Raw genomic sequence first — 18962 nt, forward strand, 5'->3', positions numbered from 1 at the left:
AAGGTGAGTCTCCTCATTACAAACAGCAGCAAGATCCTCCATCAGGCAGACACAGGGATGACAAGCAAGCAGCTATGCACGAAGTGGCTCAAACTCATCCCGAAGACGCGTCAAGAAGTCGTAGGTGCGACAAAGCTCAAGAGCCTGCTGCTGACCCAGGAAGGACTGACAGGTGCTTTGAGACAACGAAGGACTAAGAGTGTCGAGCTGGCACCAAATAGTAGAAATCTGACCATAGAAATCATTAACGGTACTATCGCCCTGTCGAACAAGCTGCTCCTGATGAATGGCTGCAAGAAAAGTAGACTGACCAGTGGGCTCATAACGCGTGCAAAGAAAAGCCCACAACTGATGTGCAAAATCAAGCTCGATAATATCAGTCGAAACCCTATCCTCAATGCTAGCAACAAGAATAGAAGCAGCTCGAGCATCCTCATCAACCCATGTCCGGTATGCAGTAAACTGAGACTCATACGATGCAAGACCATCATCATAATCAGCAAGCAGCTTCGCCACATCCGCATCATGAGTAGCAAGCAACCGATCCATCTCTTCATCCGTAGCCTTCTCTGGAATCACTAGCTTCGTAGGAATCACCGGGTATGTAGGAGCAGTAAGACGAGGTGGACAAGGCAACTCGCTAGTAAGAAACTCCCAAAGACGAAGACCGCGCATATGAATCCGTAGATGAGGAACCCAATCGCGATATTTGTTACCATTGAACAGTTTCGGGCAATGTAACACTAGGACACCACCAGACAAAGGAGCCGAAGGAGCCATGGTGACGGCGAGAGCGCAAGAAAAAAAAACGGCGGGCAACGGCGAGAGCGCAGAAGAATAGCGGCGCAAGCGTGTTTTTTCTCTCAGAAGCGCACGCGCACAACGCAAAGCAGCGGCACAAGTTTTTTTTTGCTTTACTTTGTTTTGTCTCACGAGCTCACGACGCGAAATAGAGGCGTCACGAGCGAGGCCGCCAGCACCAGAGGCGCCGGGCAAAAAGAAAAGCAGAGGCAACGGACAGAGGCGAGCGGATGGCACTCGGGCGAGCGGACGAGCGAATCCGACGAGGCCAGGGGCGGTGAATCTGGCAGAGCCAACGAACGGACGAAGCCGGCGCGACGAATCCGGTGATGCGGATGAGTGGAAGACGGCGTGGCAAGGATGGCGACGATCCACAGGCGGGCGGACGACGACGAGCCGCGGGCTGGTGGCGGCAACGAACCAACGGGCGGGCGGACGTCGACGAGGCACGGGCGGACGGATGGCGACGAGCCCTGGGTGGGCGGAAGGAATCGACGATGTGCTCAAAACGAAGAGCAGAGGAAGATTGATCCAATGGAGGCACGCAAGTGCAACGTGCGGGAAAAAAATGACCTAGGGCAGATGAGAAGAAATCTAAACCCTAGTTTGGCTCTGTACCATGTTAGGAATAGCACTTGTATTCATAACAGGGGCTCTAGGCCCATATATATACAGGTACAGGAGGGGAAAATATACATAAAATCCCCTAATAGAAAAGGTAAATTACTTACGTCTAACAAAAATAACAAATCCATGTGCATATATTATTGTCTGCATTATGAACATTCCTTCATATACTCATTTGAATGCCAGCATTCATATGAGCACAAATACCATAATAAATTTACCCTTGAAATTATTTAAGCACCTTGAATGTCTTGTATTGGTATTTCTCAAAGTGATAAACCATCTATCATGACAAATCTTCTCAGACAATAACACTTTTTTACAAATAGTTGAACCACTCATTACTATTTGTGATTAGGTTTCTCCTGCGTATTTGAGAGAAAAAAATTGTGATTAGGTTGGTATCACAGCATCATGAACAGCTGACCAAATATGCATATCTTATACACATGCTGAAATGAAGAATAAAATGTTAGGAATGCATATACTTCATATATGAATTGGTAGAGTTCCTGTTTGGGGATATGAAACTGCACTTCCTGTATCCAAAAACTCAGCATGATAGCTACCTTGTTTTGCATTCATGAAATCCTACCGCCACTTTATTTCTTGGTTTGGTAGCAACCAAGTTGTGAGGACGCCCTGTTAACTCCTGAAAAATTGTGACATTTTCCTTAGTTTTTCTATATGATGAATTAGCTGCTTTACCGGATAGCAAAGTTCTTCACTCTCTTGAGTGATAGGTATAAAATGATAGTATATGTTAGATATTTGTTCCTAGTATTTCTGCTGGTTGCACTCATGCAAGACAGTCCATTCAGGGTAGGGGATCAATGTTGCAGAGTTTAACACACTTTTCTTGCTGATCTAGACAAAAGTGGGCTACCAGAAAAATATCTGTGTGATCGTAGAAGGTTAGCTAAATGGTTTTGTAGTTATTTTGTATTGTAGATTCTTACATTTCGTTAAAACTTAGGATGTAGATATTTCGAATAAGTAAGGGAAAGCATAATTTTTTATGCCTTGGTTGGTTACAGAAGAATTATGGATGAACTTGGATGTAAAGGTGTCTCCAATATGTGTAAATATTATGCCTCTAGTCTCACACAAAAGTAAGAGCTCTTAGCTGTTGAAATGGTCATTATTTGGTAGCTAGTTAGTTTCGAAGTACCTGTACTAGCTAAATTTATTGATATTGTCTTCGCTTATTGCAGATTTCAATCCGGCTTACAGAACCTCCCATCCAAATCTTCACTTTTAACTATAGTTAGTGCAACAACTCTGTATTTACATGTCTTAAATGCAGAAATGCTGAGCATACATTCTTCTCATGTTGTACCAAGATTGAACGTTTAGGAAGTGAAGGATCACTTGACAGAATAAATGCACTGCTTGTCTGTCCTTTCCACCTAGTCTCTGCCATCTAGATTCCTTTTTACAATTTTGAGATTATATTGTTATCTATTTTGTTCTAGTAGTTCTTTTTTTCTTGGGCGTGGAGTTCCTAACTATCATGCTGTTACAATCAAATAGTTTCTGGTGGCAAAACACATTATTTAGTTCATAAGTTAGTTTGCAACATATTTCCAAGATTCCAAATATTTGCATAACCTCTATATCAAACCAAGAATTTAATAATGGCAGTATTAACTAATTTTTTTACATGTTTGCCTTAAGGTTGTTCACAGATCTCTTCACTTTCACTCTTACAATACATATTCCACATCCATTTTTTGAGATGTTGTTTAACAATTAAACAAAAAAAATCTTATAATCTGTAGCACTGACAGCACTTGGATGGAGCTAAATATGGAAACTTGTCAGGATGGCAGAAAAAAGTAGTGTGCCATTCACTGTACTATGCAATAAACTGGATTAGGGAGTCGGCGAGTACTGATTTCATATACTGTACTTTTCAAAAAACTAGCGTCATTAGTGCAAAAAACTAGTGTCATTAATGCAGCTCAGTGCTTTCAGCACACAGGTTGGAAGTAAGGTTCATAATGTCTCACAGAAAGAAAGGCATGAGATAGCAGTAAAACTTCTGAAGCATCTGATAAAATCTGGTGTGAACATATTCTGCTTGAATACTGATAATAAATAGGCCTTCATAGTTTACCCTGTTCCAGAAAACATCTATAAATGGGGTTGAACCATTGAAGTTCTCTATTGGATGTTTGGATCCCCGGGCTAAATTTTAGCCCCTGTCATATCGAATGTTTGGACACTAATTAGGAGTATTAAATATAGACTAATTACAAAACCAATTTCACAACCCCTAGGCTAAATCGCGAGACGAATCTATTAAACCTAATTAGTCCATGATTTGATAATATGGTGCTACAGTAAACATTTGCTAATGATTGATTAATTAGGCTTAATAGATTCGTCTCGCGATTTAGCCTAGGGGTTCTGCAATTAGTTTTGTAATTAGCTTATGTTTAGTCCTCCTAATTAGCATCCGAATATCCGATGTGACACAGACTAAACTTTAGCTTCAGGATCAAGTTTTGCACTGTTCCTTCTTATTTATGACTCAAAGGTGTGCGGAGTGAATTTCCTTCGGTGTTGATTAATACGAATCCAAGAACTTAGTAGATTATATCAACTGTTTTCCTTTTACCTGGCCGCTGGCTGCTTGAATGAATTTTAGAGGGGTTAATGTAAAAGTTTAAAGAATTGTACGTTGGGTTTCGTTGCATGAGGTTTGTTGATATGTATTCACATATAGTTTTTTTCTTTTGAAAAGTAAAGGGCAGGAGCACTGCCATATCATATAAGGAGAGGAGAAAGGATTCACGTATAGTGTTATGACAATTTTTTGCAATGCAGATTACATGAGGGCTTGCTGAATGCATTTCTCAAAAAATCATCCTCTATCTCTACTTGTGATATCTTGGGGATTGTTTTGGATCAACTAGCACCAGTATATTCAACCTTCCAATGAAAATGGGAGGAGAGAGCATGGACCTAAATACTGGACAAGGCAATCTAAAAAATGAATCCTGATTATAAACTCAAGCAACCTACAATGCTGGACGTTTTTCAGGTCCCTGATCAATACCTTCGGCAACTTTCAAAGTCAGGAACATAGACGAGTAAGTCTGCATACAATGCCTATTTCACTGGAACCATTAGACTTGCATCCTGGAAGGTCATCTGGAAAAGTTGGGCCCCATTATGCTGCAAGTTTCTCATTTGGCTTGCTGTTAACAATAGATGCTGGACAGCTGATCGCCTTGCTAAATGCTAAGCGCAGACTACCACACCCAGATGCTTGTCCTCTTTGTGATAAGGGCAATGGAACAATCGAGCATATTCTCATCTCCTATGTGTTCTCCAGGCAGGTTTGGATGGAAATTCTCCAAAGGCTGGGGCTGATCGCTATTGCATCTTCACCTTCTGTCACGTGTTTCTCTAGTTGGTGTTACAATGCTATAAAGGGAGTTCCAAGGAATGGAGGAAGGGTCTTAATACCTTGATTGTTTTCGTAGCCTGGGAACTCTGGAAACACAGGAACTCATGTGTGTTTGAGGGGGGCCAGTCCAAGTGTGCAGGTGGTTGTACAGACGGTCTGCTGATGAGAGGGGCCTGTGGTGCTTCGCTGGAGCCTCTGGCTCTCACCGTGATCCTCACTAGGTTGCTCACCCCAGGACCTCTGTCCAGAGTTGGTAATTTGGCCGTGGTCATGTTTGTATGACTGTAAGTGCTCCAACTCCTCAATGTTCTCGGATTGGCAGTTATCGTGGATGTGGAGGCTTGCTCCATTGTTGTAAGACCTGAAGCAACTGATGGACTGCATGCATAGCCATTGCCCAATCATCATGCCATGCCCCATCTGAACTTTTGCAGAACAGTGATCCCTCCTGCTATACATCGTACTAGACACGTACTAGTCAATGGCCTCCGGGGCACTCGCCCGTTCCTGTACCCCAGGGCGCACACATGATCGCCCCCCAACTGTTCGACGAAACGCCCATGGAACGGCCTCCGATCGAGTACATAACTACAGGCACGACAGGCACTTTTTCGTTCTCGCTACCGGCCAATCCGCGTGGCGGCGCGGGGGGCCCGCGCGGCACGTGGATGGATGGTTGATCAGCTTCGTCCGGCGCCCATGGACTGGAATGAAGCAACTGGTTGCGACTGTCTGATCGACTGATGATGAGAGACGCTGCTGCAGACAGCTGCATTGCTGATCATCAAGTCGAGAACGCGCTGCATTGCATGGACGGAAAGAACTTGCCGAGTCCGTACATCCATGCTGTTGCTCGGTGTGTAAGGGTTATTCGTTGTTCGGTTCAGATATGTGAGTATTCCTTCGATGAAAATGAGCTCGCAGTCGCAGGGGAATGCAGCTCACTGCATGTGAAAAAGGCCGGCACTATCCCGGTCTATCAGGAACAAAATGCATGCATGTGTGTGAGCAAACCGTAGCTTTTTCTTCAGGGCCTAAGAAAATTCAGGTAAGAAAGAGATTCTTCACTTCATTTTTCTCCTTTTGGTTTTCAGTGGATGCAAGGTTCAGTAAATTCAGTCAGCATTATTCAGCAAATGCACTTTCCTGTTGGAACACATTTCGACATATCTGAAATCAATGCCGTCCATCCTCCAAGAACCAAGCACATGAAGTAAATCCTTTGGTGCAGGGAGAGGATGACACTGAAGACACGGTGGCAGTTGCATCTTTTGAAGGCCCATTATAAAAAGGAAGGTGAGCTACATATGTTGTTAATTAACTTGTCACGTCGGAAAGGAGCAGATAAAGGGAAAATCTTTTCAGAAGAATTTTGTGATCCAGCAGACTGAGGCATTTCTCAGTTTCTTCCCCTGCAACTAGGCCTGCTAATTGGAAACTCTAACCCATACCAATCCACATCAAGTTAATTTATATTTCCAACCCAACTCATCCCATATTTATATTATCTAAACCGAAGCCAATCCACCCTACTAGTTGATAGAACCCATGGATTTGCTATAAAAAAACCATGGTTTGCTATATAAACCTATGGGCTCATATAAAAAAACTTGTATATATTTGAAATAAATGTGAGTCCAACATGTGGATCCTACGTCAAGAGCTGGACTCTAAAACTAAAACGTCGTGTTCACACCTTAAAATTTTAGCAAAATTGATCAAAATTTGTTGGAGATGACAGAGTTTGACTACCCACTACTTTGTACTAAATAGTATAGCTAAACATACATTTGGGCTCCGCATTAAGAGTTGGACCCTAGAATTAAAACCTCACGTTCACACCTTCAAATTTTAGCAAAATTCATCAAAATTTATTGGAGATGACTCAATTTGACTGTCCGCTACTTTATGTAAAATAGTATGGCTAAATATACATGTGGGTTCCGCGTCAAGAGCCGAACCCTAGAATTAAAACCTCACGTTCACACTTTAAAATTTTAGTGAAATTGATCGAAATTTGTTGGAGATGACTCAATTTAAGTGGCCGCTACTTTATGCAAAATAGTATAGCTGGACATATATATATATGGGCTCCACGTCAAGAATCGGACCCTCGAACTAAAACCTCTCTTTCACACTTTTAAAATTTTAACGAAATTGATTGAAATTTGTTGGAGATGATTTAGTTTAATAATTAGCTACTTCATGCAAAAAAGTATAATTAGACTTATATGTGGGCCCACATCAAGAATCGGATCCTTAAATTGTTTTGTGAATCAAACCAATGCAACCCACTCTAAACCACTCCCAAACTATTTTCTCTTAGGAGGAATCCAAACCAAACCAAACCAAACCATTTGATGAATCAGACTATTAATAACCAATCTAAACAACTTCGAAAAGAAACTCAATCCATTAAAACCATTAAACCCAATCCAATTAGCAGGGCTAACTACAACTGATGGCACTAGATGCTCTACAGTAGAAGTTATCAACTATGCTTCTCTTTCCGGAATAGTGATGCTAGTATGAGATGAACTTTCTCACACATGTCGAGCATCATCAGGTCAAGTGTTGAGGGCGAATGTGCTGCACTGCATACACAGTCTTCAAGGATTCAAGACGTGCAGAGTTCATCCACCCTATGTGCCGTCCAGATTCTACTTCTGCATGCTATGTTGCTGTCGTTTGTCGGTGTCTACGTGTAACGTGTTTCAATAATTTTCCGGCCCATGTATAATCCAACAAAACTCTTTCCAGACCCACCTAAGGTCCAATTAATGATGGGGAAAGGCCTCCCCACACGTGTATTTATAGTTGGAAAAAAATCATATTTGTCTCCCTAAACCATTGGCTGAGTTTGTGTTTTCACCCTCGTCTCAAAAACCAGTCATATGGCTCTCTGATCTCGCGAAACCATGCACCGGACCACCCAAGCTCGAAACAACAACGGTTTTGTCCGACGTGGCGCCAAACTACACCTAGCTGGCAGCTGGTTCTGTGGGTCCCACATGTCAGCCTATGAAATCTTTTTTTAGCAAACTCTGAAATCTTCTTCAACACCTATCTCTCTCAGTGCTCAGTCCTCACCATCCCCCACGCAATCCTCCTCCAGTCCTCCTCTTCCAGCCCCTCGTCCCTGGCCATGGTCGACGGCGGGGAGTCCGCCGACAAGCGCTGCAGCCCAAGTGCGTGGCAGTTGGCGTCCTCCTACATGGCATCGCGCGGGACGACCATCTCGGTCTCGAGCCGCTTCGCTTCCATCACCGTAGACGCCGGACTACCGCTCGCCCGTAGGATGGCCGTCACTAGACGCCGGAGCCTGAAGGGATGCATGCCTCACGAGAATGGCTGCAGATTTGGGAATCGAATCAAACGGCATTTGTCAAGCCAATCGAAGCCGTTGACTACAATTGATTGGGCACCATGAGAGAGGGTCCTCCATGTAATCCATGTCCTCGAGGATGCATCGATGAACGAGCTAGCTCGATGAGCGCGCCCCTACCTGGTGGTAGAACTGGCTGATTGACTGGGCGCGCACGGGAAGCACGACAATGTGGCCGTCGTGCGAGAGCCCGAGCTCCAACCACGGCATGGCCGCAGCGTATTCAGTGAACATGGACGTGAAGCCGATGTGGCTGCCGGCACCAAGGCCCCTCCGACGGCGCCCTCGCCCGGCAACTCGAGGCCTGAGGAGAGCCCCAACTTGTGGCGGTCCCTGTTGGAACTCAGAGAAAGAGATAGGGAGAGGTGTGCTCTTTGTAGGCCCATTTTTCTTTTGAGCGGGCAAGGCCCATGTGTTGACATAGAACGGGAGAGGCCCATTTTTCTTTCTAGACTAAAGATCTATGTAACGCAATGGCGAGCCCAGCCCGTTAACTTCTGATCTGCTGAGTAAGCCAAAGCCAACTACTTGGCCGACCCAGTTGAGATGCTAATCTCTGCCTGATAACCTGCCACCGTGGAAGCCACAGCGCCGCGTGGGATGTGCGGTGAGCTATCATCCTATAACTAGCACAGTACCCGTGCGTTGCCATGGACCACGATTTACTTTGAAAGTGTTAGAGCAACTCCAAGAGTATCCTAAAAAATTCTTCCCCAAAACTATGTATTGGGGGTTCTCCTAAACAAAATTTCCCCCAAAAACATATTAGTCCACAGCAGATCGCTAATAAATAGCCCCCAATATTTCAAACACAGGCCACGTCATTGTATTGGGCCCATCGGAAGGGACGCGCGGGCGTGCGGGAATCAGGATTGGGGGAGGAACACCAACGCTAAAATATACGCGGTGGCAGGCTGTTTTTTAGCGTCGCTAAAAAATTGGGGAAGGTTTAGGTGGATTGTTGGAGTTCATTTTTTCTCTCTTTTTTCCTAAAAAAGGTATTGGGGGTAAGATTAGCAGCCTCTTGGAGTTGCTCTTAGTTCCGACTCCAATAATTTATTATCCTATATTTTACACTTGTATATATTTTATTTAATCCTTTCTACTCGCTTGAAAAGCATAAAGACATATTATAAGAATCACACCTCCTAACCTTAGTCTTTACCGTGTGATTGTGTCAAACCAACACATAAGGTAATCTACGTATCGATGTGTCTTTAATTTCATTTAGAAGTTCTTCACTGATTTTATGCGTCGTGCATTGTACTGGCCACCTCTCTCTCTCTCAAGTCTACCATAGCTCTTTATAAATTGTGATGTTTTATAAACTGAGCAAAGAAAATGTACCAACTTAGTCTCTTTCGGAAGAAAATAAATCGAACAACCTTTGCTCTTGATTCTTGAGCGTATCTAGTCAACTCTGCAGAAACGAACTTCTAGTGATGCATGCGAGGACCATGCGTGGACCATGCACAGTGTTGAGCATGTCTTGCATAAACCGTACACCGGACAGACGGACTGCTCTAGCTAGCCTGCAACATTGCCACAACTCGACACTGCTGGCAGGTCCACCGGCGACGCATGGAGAAATAAAGGACACATTGTGTTGAGTCACCGAGGTGTCTGCTTAGGCTTTTCCGGTCCATCACCGCGGACGGAGCCACTTAATCCACTCACCCATTTCTCTCTCATCTATACTCCTTCCCAGCTCCGTTGCGGCGATCCACACAGCCATCCTAGCTCAGGCCTCAAGTCAAGGAGCCTCTTCAGCATCTTCGCATCATCTTCCGAGTGCGTCACCGGGCACCACTTGCTGCCACCTCCTCCCTTCGACCCCCACCTCGGTCCGTCATCTTCTTGAGCTTTGTCCACCGCCACCTCCTCGAGCTTCCCTCTATCCACTGCCAAGCCACCAACTCTAGGCTCCAGTGAGGGACACACACCAGCACGCCATCACTATAGACACAATTCATCGTGCTCATCTATGTCACCATTGGCATGGACAGAGCTCATCCTTGACGGCACGGTGCAGCCTCGTCGCCCTCATCCCCCAACAGTGGCTTGGTCGACGAGGATGCGCGTGGGCAGCCATGCCCTCTACGGCGAGCTCGGCGCCACCCTCCATTGCCTCACCGTCGCTCCACTCAGTCCAACTTGCAGCACGTAGCACTCCAATCCACAAGCAAGCAAGCTGCAGCTACTCCAATTTCACTCGTGCGGGTGATACGGCAGATTGACGTGCACACACGGCAAGCACGCGCCGATGCAGCCGTCCTATGAGAGAGCCCAATATCAACCTCCATCATGGCAACGGCGTATCCTGCCTCCTGCAAACATGGGACAATAATGACGAGTAGTCCTCGACTCCTCATTAATCTGGAGCTGTAGCGCATGCGGAGGTATTGTGGAGAGGCGGAGCACGAGGGGCTATGGGGCGTAGCTTCGGCTTCAGCCCCCATGCAAGATGAGCAGCGGCCCACGCCAACAAGAACGCCAATGACCTGGACGTGGCTCGAACCTCGTGCGGATGGCTAGCAGAGGCCTCGATCCGGCAACGCCCTGACTGCAGGACCAAGGTGGATTGGGGAGAGCCGCGGACGGAGAGATCGAGGGAGGAAGGGCATTGGAGCAGCGCGAGTGAGGAAAAAAAGGACGAGCGTTTAACTCAGGGTTGCGGGTTGATTAATAAAGAGTTGAGGGATTTTTTTGCAAAACTACCTGACGGTCGGAGAAAGGATGGACTGTTTAACTCAGGGTTGCAGGTTAATTAGTAAAGAGTTGAGGAACTTTTTTACAAAACTATCCGATGGTTGGAAGAAACTACCGCACTTTAGTGTTAGGTATAAATATAGATATATGACTTGATTTGAGGTTTGGAAGATGGAGATCAAGTTTGGCACACAACATGTGTGCTAGCTTTTTTGTTGGTTACACTTTTTTTTCGGCTAGCTGTTTTTCCTTTCCCTTGTAATTTGTACGGTACTGCACAACATGTGTGCTACATGTAGAAATAAACCGGCAACTCGTGTCAGTAATATACAAGATTTATGGATAAACCCGAGTCTTTTGTGGACCAAATTAAATCTCCAAAGTAGATTTCAAAAGAAGTTTTTAAAGTTTGATGAACAAACGGTGGATCGGAGATTATTGTAAGCCCTTGCATGATCGCTACTTGATCTTTAGACAAGATGAATTGTCAACTAAACCTTGAGCGCCTTCTGAGCCACTTGCTCACGAACAAAAAGGTAGCACATCTCTGAAAAATGCCCAATTCCTTCGGTGATGACTGAACCCAGATTAGCTCAGCAGTGACATTTGCAATGGCTTTCCGATCTCGATCTCCAATGCTCCATGATACCAAGTTGGATCCTAGTAAGACAACAAGCCCACTGGTGAATCGACAATCTTGGGGCACCCGGCTCAGTCTGCTGTCTGAATAAGCTGCAGTGTGTCACTGTCAGACTTCACAAACATCAGCCCTTAATTGATCATTGTTCCCTTCACATAGCCAAGTATTTGCTCTAACTGCTTCCCAATGCTTGTCAGCCGGGGTCTGAATATACTGACAGACTCAATTGATCACAGAAGAGAGACGGTAATTGTCAGGTATTGTAAACCTCTGACAACGCTCCTATACTGAAATTGTGCTTCTCCTGATAGAGGCTTCTCAGTAATTGCCACTAGAGTTGAGATGGGTCCCCGATTTTCCATTTTTTTTTCTCTTTTCAGCAAATCTTTGAGATAGTATAAGATTTTGCTTGCCAGGATTGACCTCAGTGCCTAGAAAATACCCAAGTTCATCCACATCCTGACTGCAAAATCCATTGTCAGCTCTTCACCAATCTATCAGTAACAATTGATGAGCAACTCACAATGATGATGTCATTGATATAAATCATCATGTACATTGTGAGATCCCTGTTGAGTATGAGCAAGGAAGCATCAGCCTGAGAGGGCAAGAAACCCCAACTTACCAATGTGGTGCTTGCTTCAGTCCATAAAGTGCTTTTTTCAACTTACCTATGTAATTGGAGGGAACATCAGAGCTTTCATAAACAGGTAGTTGGCGCATGTAAACCTCTTCTTGAAGAAAAGGATTTTATATGTCAATTTGCCTCAGTTTCCAGCCTCTTGAGACAGTAATACAAATAATCACCCTGACAGTTGTTGGCTTAACTACTGGGCTATAGGTGTCAAAGACTCAAAGTAGTCCATATTGAAACTCTGTTTGCATCCATTTTCCACCAACCTAGCCTTGTATCAATCAACAGACCCATTTGCTCTTCTCTTGACTTTAAACCCATTTACTGTCGATGAGATTTACACCTTGTCGATGAGATTTACACCTTTCTTGGGAGGTACAAGTGTCCAAGTCTGATTCTTTGGAAGAGCAGCATACTCCGAAGTCCGAATCCATAGCTTGTTTCCATTGATCATATTGTACTTCTTCAGTGTAAGAACTGGGTTCTGCAAGTGCAGACATTTAAGGATGAGTGTACACAGCTGCTGAACATCTTACAGTGCCATCTGTGAACTCTTTGGGATAGACAATGTTGTCTCTGAGCCTTGTGCGCATTGATGGCATGACTGTTGTGCACTTCTCTGCCGAGGCTCTAAAGGTTGCAGCTTAGTCCTCTAATGAAGTATTTGGAGAAACTGCATTGTCGGGGACATCTACACCAATTTGGTTAGCAATAGTGATAGTAGGTCCACTGTCAGTGGGTAAGTCATCAATTACTGGCCTGCTCGGTGGGTCATTGGAGAAGGTATTAACTGGAGCTTCTATTGTCGTATTTTTGTCACTCAAGAAGTTCTCAGTGTACTAGTGCAGGCTTGTGACAGTTAAGAACAGAACTGGTTGTCTGTTTGGTGAACCGATTGTTGTAGGATAAGCAGATTGGTTCTAGGGTGTTTGAAAGGAAAAAAAATGTCTCGGCAAAAGTAATTTCTTCCTGCTTATCGATCAGGGAACTTGCAACCCTTGTGACTGGCACTGTAACCAACAAACACGACGCATTCTCTGGATCTGATGCTAAGGGCGTGTTTGGGACTATTCCGCTCCAGAAAAAACAGCTTCAGAAAAATAGGGAGCTATAAACCTGTTTGGCTAATGATGTAAACTCTAACTCTAGAAATTATAAGAATTGGTGAAAATAGTCTTTCTTGCCCTTGGTTGGGGTTAGTGTTTTTTGCGCGAGCTACAGTACCCATTTGCTACAGTTCTTCACCTAATTTTTTGCATGAAGATCGATGTACTAGAAATATCTATAGAGTAAAAGCTTCGTTGCCGATCGACCTGCTCTGCTGCGATGGCACCGCGTGATGCTACGCTGCAGCCGGCAGCAGCGTACAATACTACCACTACAAACTCTTCATCACTCTCCTTGGTCCCTACTACGTACGTACAAAACCGTAGACACAACGTCGGTGTTCGTGGACGTATCTCTACCACGATACACGCCCCGTCCGCCATGGTCTGCTGGTGTGTGTGTCACTTCAGGTTGGCTGCCCCACAGCACGGGCTCCGCCGCTGCTCACGATCCACAGGTGAGCTGCATTATTAACAACGGTAGATTTGTTAGATTCCTTGATCAAACTCAGGGTCGACGCAAAAACAAGCAGAGATTGATGAGGAAACCGAGCAAAGAGAGGGGGGTTGAGGGGATTACTCACTAAGGACTTGCTCAGCAGTGAACCTCCTCCACTCATCGCGGCAGATCATGCGCCTCGTCAGGTCCTTGGCGGTCGGGGACACGCCGCCGAACAGCCTAGGCAGGAACCGCACGCCGCCCCGCATCACGACCGCTAGCACCTCCGCGGCGCTCTCGCCGCCGAAGGAGAGTGCGTCGCGGGAGAGCAGCGCGTACATCACCACCCCGACACTCCACATGTTGGCCTTTGCGTCGTACTCGCTGCCAAACACCACCTCGGGCACCACGTAATGGGGCATCCCCACCAACCCCTCCGCGTGGCCAAGGCCCCCACGCCCACCCACGCCACGGACCCGAAGTCTGCCAGTCGTGCACATGCTGCCACGAACTCGAAGTTTGTTTGGGCTAACACGCACATCCAAACACTTCCATGAATTAGAGTCCATGGAAATTGCCACTTGCCTGCTACCCAGCCCACATGAATCGACCCGAATTCCAAATGACCTTAATAACCCTTCGTTCCCTCCATTTACCCACCATGTGCATATTTACTCACCAGGTGTCCATTTACCCACCAGGTGTCCATTTACCCTACTGGTGTCCATTTACCTAGGTGGTGTGTATTTACCTAGGTGGTGTCTATTTACCCATCTGGTGTTCATTTACCCAAAAGGTGTCTATTTACCTACCAAGTGTCTATTTACTCTACTGGTGTAGATTTACCCAAGTGGTGTCTATTTAGTGTTATGTTGCAAAGAGTTCTAAGGAGTAAAAGAAAAAATTGTGAAAAAGAAAGAAAGAAGAAAGAAAAGGAAAAGGAAACAACGAGAAGAAGAAAAAGAGAAATAAAGTACTCATCAGTTCGAACTTCAAAAGCGCGGGCCGAGGGCCCAACCAATAATGAGTCAGGCCCGTTTTCATGATAATGTACGATGTCACAGCGGCCACGGCTCGAAGGCCTTCGTTCAGCCGGCGGACTAGAGGTGGATGTTTGTTTAGAAATTCCGCCCGTTAATCCGGTAGCCGGCCCAACTCCCACGAACCTATTGGGCCCTCGTGAAACTTAGCCCAGTTAGTTAACAACATCTGTCTGATCCATCTGCTAACAAAAAAGCTTGTCTGTACGATGAAAAATTGACAAAATGGCTTCCGAGGGTTTGTTTAAAGCTTTGGCCTGGCATCTTGTCTTCTGTTCTCTGCTGCCGCGTACGGAGTACCTTCAACTGTGGCACGGTATCCTCTCGATCTCAGGCGATGGGGATATGTACGTACTCCGTGCCGGCGACGAGGGAGGCGCACCGGTACGGTACCGTACACTTCTGTACGGGCCTTCACTGCTACAGCGTCTTCTGGACGCGGCAAATGCAAGTGGGCATTGCAGCGAGCGGTCAGTTTGTTGGATTGGTATGGGTCGTACGTGCCGACCGTACTCACAGATAGTCACACCGACGGCGGGTCCCAGTTTGTATGGGAAGGGTAGGTAGAAAGACAAACAACCCAACGCGTTGCTCACTGCCATATTACCAGTCTAAACATGTGAGGTAGTACGTTGATCATAGAGTACGTACTCCATCCACATACATATATATTAGGGAAAAGTTCTATTTTCACCCCTATAGTAGAAGTATAATTTTCAACCTACAATTACAAAATCGGACACGGAAAGCTCGCCAACTGTCAAAACCATGCAAATTCAGCTCTTTAGGTGGTTTAAAGGGTGGTTTTACATTTTCTAGAAATTAAAAGGTTTTGATTTAATAAAGAAAAACATAACTAATTCATTTCAAATCCAAAAAAATATGATTGGTACCAAAAGTTTTCTAAGAATGTAAGCTATTTGGTGGTAGTCTATTAGGAGTTGTTTACATCATATTTGATACTATTCCTAGTGTTTTATTGCTCGTAATAAAACACAATGAACATGAACAACCAAGGATCAAATAATGCCAAAAAGAACACCATTTGATATTTTTCAGATTTGAAATGAATTAGTTATGAACTTTTTAATTAATTCTAAACTTTTAAAATTTCTAGAAAATGCAAAATCACTCTTGAAACCACCTAAATGGTCAAATTTACCTGGTTTTGATAGTTGGATGGTCTCCATGTCCGGTTTTGTAGTTGTGGATTAAAAGTCAGACTTCTAGTATAGTTGAAGGGTGAAAATTGGACTTTTCCCGTATCTAGACATAACCCTATATTTAGGTGCATAGCAAAATCTATATATCTAGAAAAGTCAAAACGACTTACATTTTGGAACAAATAGAGTAATTTTTATCGGGCAGTACCCTTTCCTTACTTAAAGCATCTCCAAGAGTGTCCGAAAAATAAAGTCAACAATTGATTTTGAACCTTGTCAAAAATTATTGGGAAGAAAAAGAAACATATTGCCCAATGGTATTTTTTCCCCCTCGTCGTCGGATGTCCTTCGTTTTCTCATTGAGAAAATTTCTTGGATGCCATTCAAAATTTAGCTCATCCCCTGTGTGCCATCCAAATTTAGTCCATCTCTCATGTGCAATCGATTCTAATTTTTCATCCCCTGTGTGCCACTGCCGTTCATTCGCGCGGTGCTTGCCGTCCGCCTGTTGCTGCTCGCTTCACTTTACTCCCTTCTCTTCCACTCAGTCCTACTCCAGAGCCTTTCCCCTTTCAAGCTGGCTAAAGGCAACCAAAATTCGATCTCTACACTGAGTCTTGCAGCAATTTCTCATACCGGTGTACTCCATTCGTTGCCACCTTCCCACTCTCCAAGGGTTTCCTGTCCACGTCCTCTCGAATCCCACCATGGATAGAGTGCCAGTTCTTTTGCCTTCAGGATGCGCGGGATTCTGTGCTTGGGCAATCGTTTCTTAGCTTCATCGCATACATGAGCCCAGTATGGTCTCCGTGTCGCTGAAGTCGTGGATCTCCGCAGCGCCGACGGGCTATGGCTGCCGGCGAGCCGCGTGGTGAAGAAGGCAGAGGAGGTCCCTGTGCACACCCATTCTAGTTGCAATCCTTCCTTTCCATACAGCTGGTTCTGCTGCTCCTTGCCCGGCTCCGGTCCGTCGACCGTCGTGCACAGAAGGGACCACGGCGCGCCACCGTAAGTGCGGCTGCAGCATTGCCGGCCGGAACGGAGAGCGGGAACATGCCCTGGTCCCGGATCTCGCGGCGGGTGCTAGCATAGGAATTGGACTCCAGCGACGGGGGCGGCCCTCCGGTCCCGGTGGCCACCAGGTGGAAGTTAGCCGCGGCCGCGCTCGTCCTGGGGTTCGTGACCCCGGCGTCGTCGGCCTCGGATGCTCGCAGTTGTCGTCAGCCTCAGATGCCCACCCGAGACGCACCGGCCTCGGCTCCCTGCTCTCCCCTCCTCTCCGTGCTCCGGCCTTCCCTTCGAGTTCATGGCGCAGCCGCGCGGGACACCGAGGCTGCCTCGCGTTCCCTACGCGCCCCGCTGGTGCGCATCTGGGCACGACCGCACAAGCAGCGGCTTGCACATTTGCGTCCGACGCCGGCGTGCGCGAGGAAAACGACACTGGCGGCGACCCTCGCGTGGGCCTGAAGGCCGCCATACTACAGCACGGCGATCTGCTCCCATACGAGGGAAGAGGATGGGCTTGTCGCCTTGCTCTGAGCCATGGGTTCCAGATTTTATTTAAGTCAAGGAATATTTTTAAGTTCTATTCCTAGACGAAACGAAATATTTATTATATTCTAATTAATTCCTATTATATTATAAAAAGGATACAGATAGACTGAAAAAAGGGCTTCATTTCGATTTTCCAATTTGAAAAATCACAGACGGTAGGAAGAGAGATACAATGGAGAAGCAAAGTACAGTGGATTTTTTAACGGTAGAGTTTAACTGGCACACAGGGATGAGAAATTAGAATTGATGGTACATAAGGAATAGGAGATGAGCTAAATTTTGGATAGTATACAGGGAATTTTCTCTTTTTCCTTCTATGGATTTGGGATTTGGGGTGAGTGGGAGGGGTGTTAATTACTATGTGATTACAGCTTCCTCCACTGTGCTCTACTCCCTCCGTTTTTATTTATAAGGTGCACACGCAAATTTAGGTTCAAATTTTGTAATCTTGGACCAATAATTTAAATACTATTTTTTATTTTTATATTGTAAACTTTATTTTTTATTTTTATAATGTAAATTTTATATGATTGGATTCCTAATCAAATATACTCTACAATGGTCTTAAGTTTATAATCATAAACAATATAATATAAGATAAATGAATGATCAAAGTATTATTTGGAAGATTGTGCCAAGTCATATCACACATTATAAAAATAGATGGAGGAAGTTTTTTTTTTCTGTCTGAAACTTGTGCCGTGAGGTCGGCTGACATTGCCGCCAAACTGAGAAGGGCCAATGTAACAAGGGGGGACCTTTTTGGCTTTATCTGTCAGGCGCTTGTACTTTAATTATTTTTCGGAATTAGTCCGAAGATCACAAGCAGCTTTATATTGTTTCAGACAAAAAAAAAGTTAAGGGCTATGCTGATTTGACAAAGTACACTACTAATTAAAGCGCGCGGAGATTTAGCTTATCTGCTTCGTGATCCGAGGCTCCCTTTGCTTATCTTGGACCAAATTAAAGGGGATCCACCGTACGGCATGTAATTAATGGAATAACGGCTTTGGATCCATCAGCTGCCTAATTAATAGTGCATCCACAGTGGACACTGTAGGAGCCTAGGGTAGAGAGTGTGTCGTCATGCATGTGTGCTCCAAACGGAATCCAACGCGAGCTGCGGCGCACACCACACCTTGCACCTATGATTCCTTTATTTTCACCCAAACCTGTTTGCTCATGTTAGCGCCGAGTTAATCCAAAAATGTTGCATTTGATCCTCCCATGTTGGAATTCCTAAAACATATGAACACCACGACCAAATACTCAGCTATAGTCGTTTTAATTTTCCTAGATTCATATTTTTTTCCTACTATAAACCTAGATATAAGTTATGTCTAAATAAAATGTTAAACGACCTACAATTTGGAACGGAGTAGTTTCTATCTAATTGTATAAGTTACATACCTACCATAGGATCCTTGTTTTAATGTAATCCACTCT

General features: G+C 45.0%; 1 protein-coding gene across 1 annotated transcript; it reads right to left on the reverse strand.

The window, feature by feature from the left end:
• Positions 1 to 12551: 12551 nt before the first annotated feature.
• LOC117844007 (phosphoenolpyruvate carboxylase kinase 2-like) lies at positions 12552 to 14181 on the reverse strand. Its single transcript, XM_034724795.1, has 2 exons — positions 13912 to 14181; positions 12552 to 12698 (listed from the first exon to the last, which is right to left on the reverse strand). Exons 1-2 carry the CDS (start codon positions 14179 to 14181, stop codon positions 12552 to 12554), a joined length of 417 nt encoding a protein of 138 aa, XP_034580686.1.
• Between the last annotated feature and the right edge of the window lie 4781 nt (positions 14182 to 18962).

The sequence above is a fragment of the Setaria viridis genome, chromosome 2 (assembly GCF_005286985.2).
Source record: "Setaria viridis chromosome 2, Setaria_viridis_v4.0, whole genome shotgun sequence".
NCBI lineage: Eukaryota > Viridiplantae > Streptophyta > Magnoliopsida > Poales > Poaceae > Setaria > Setaria viridis.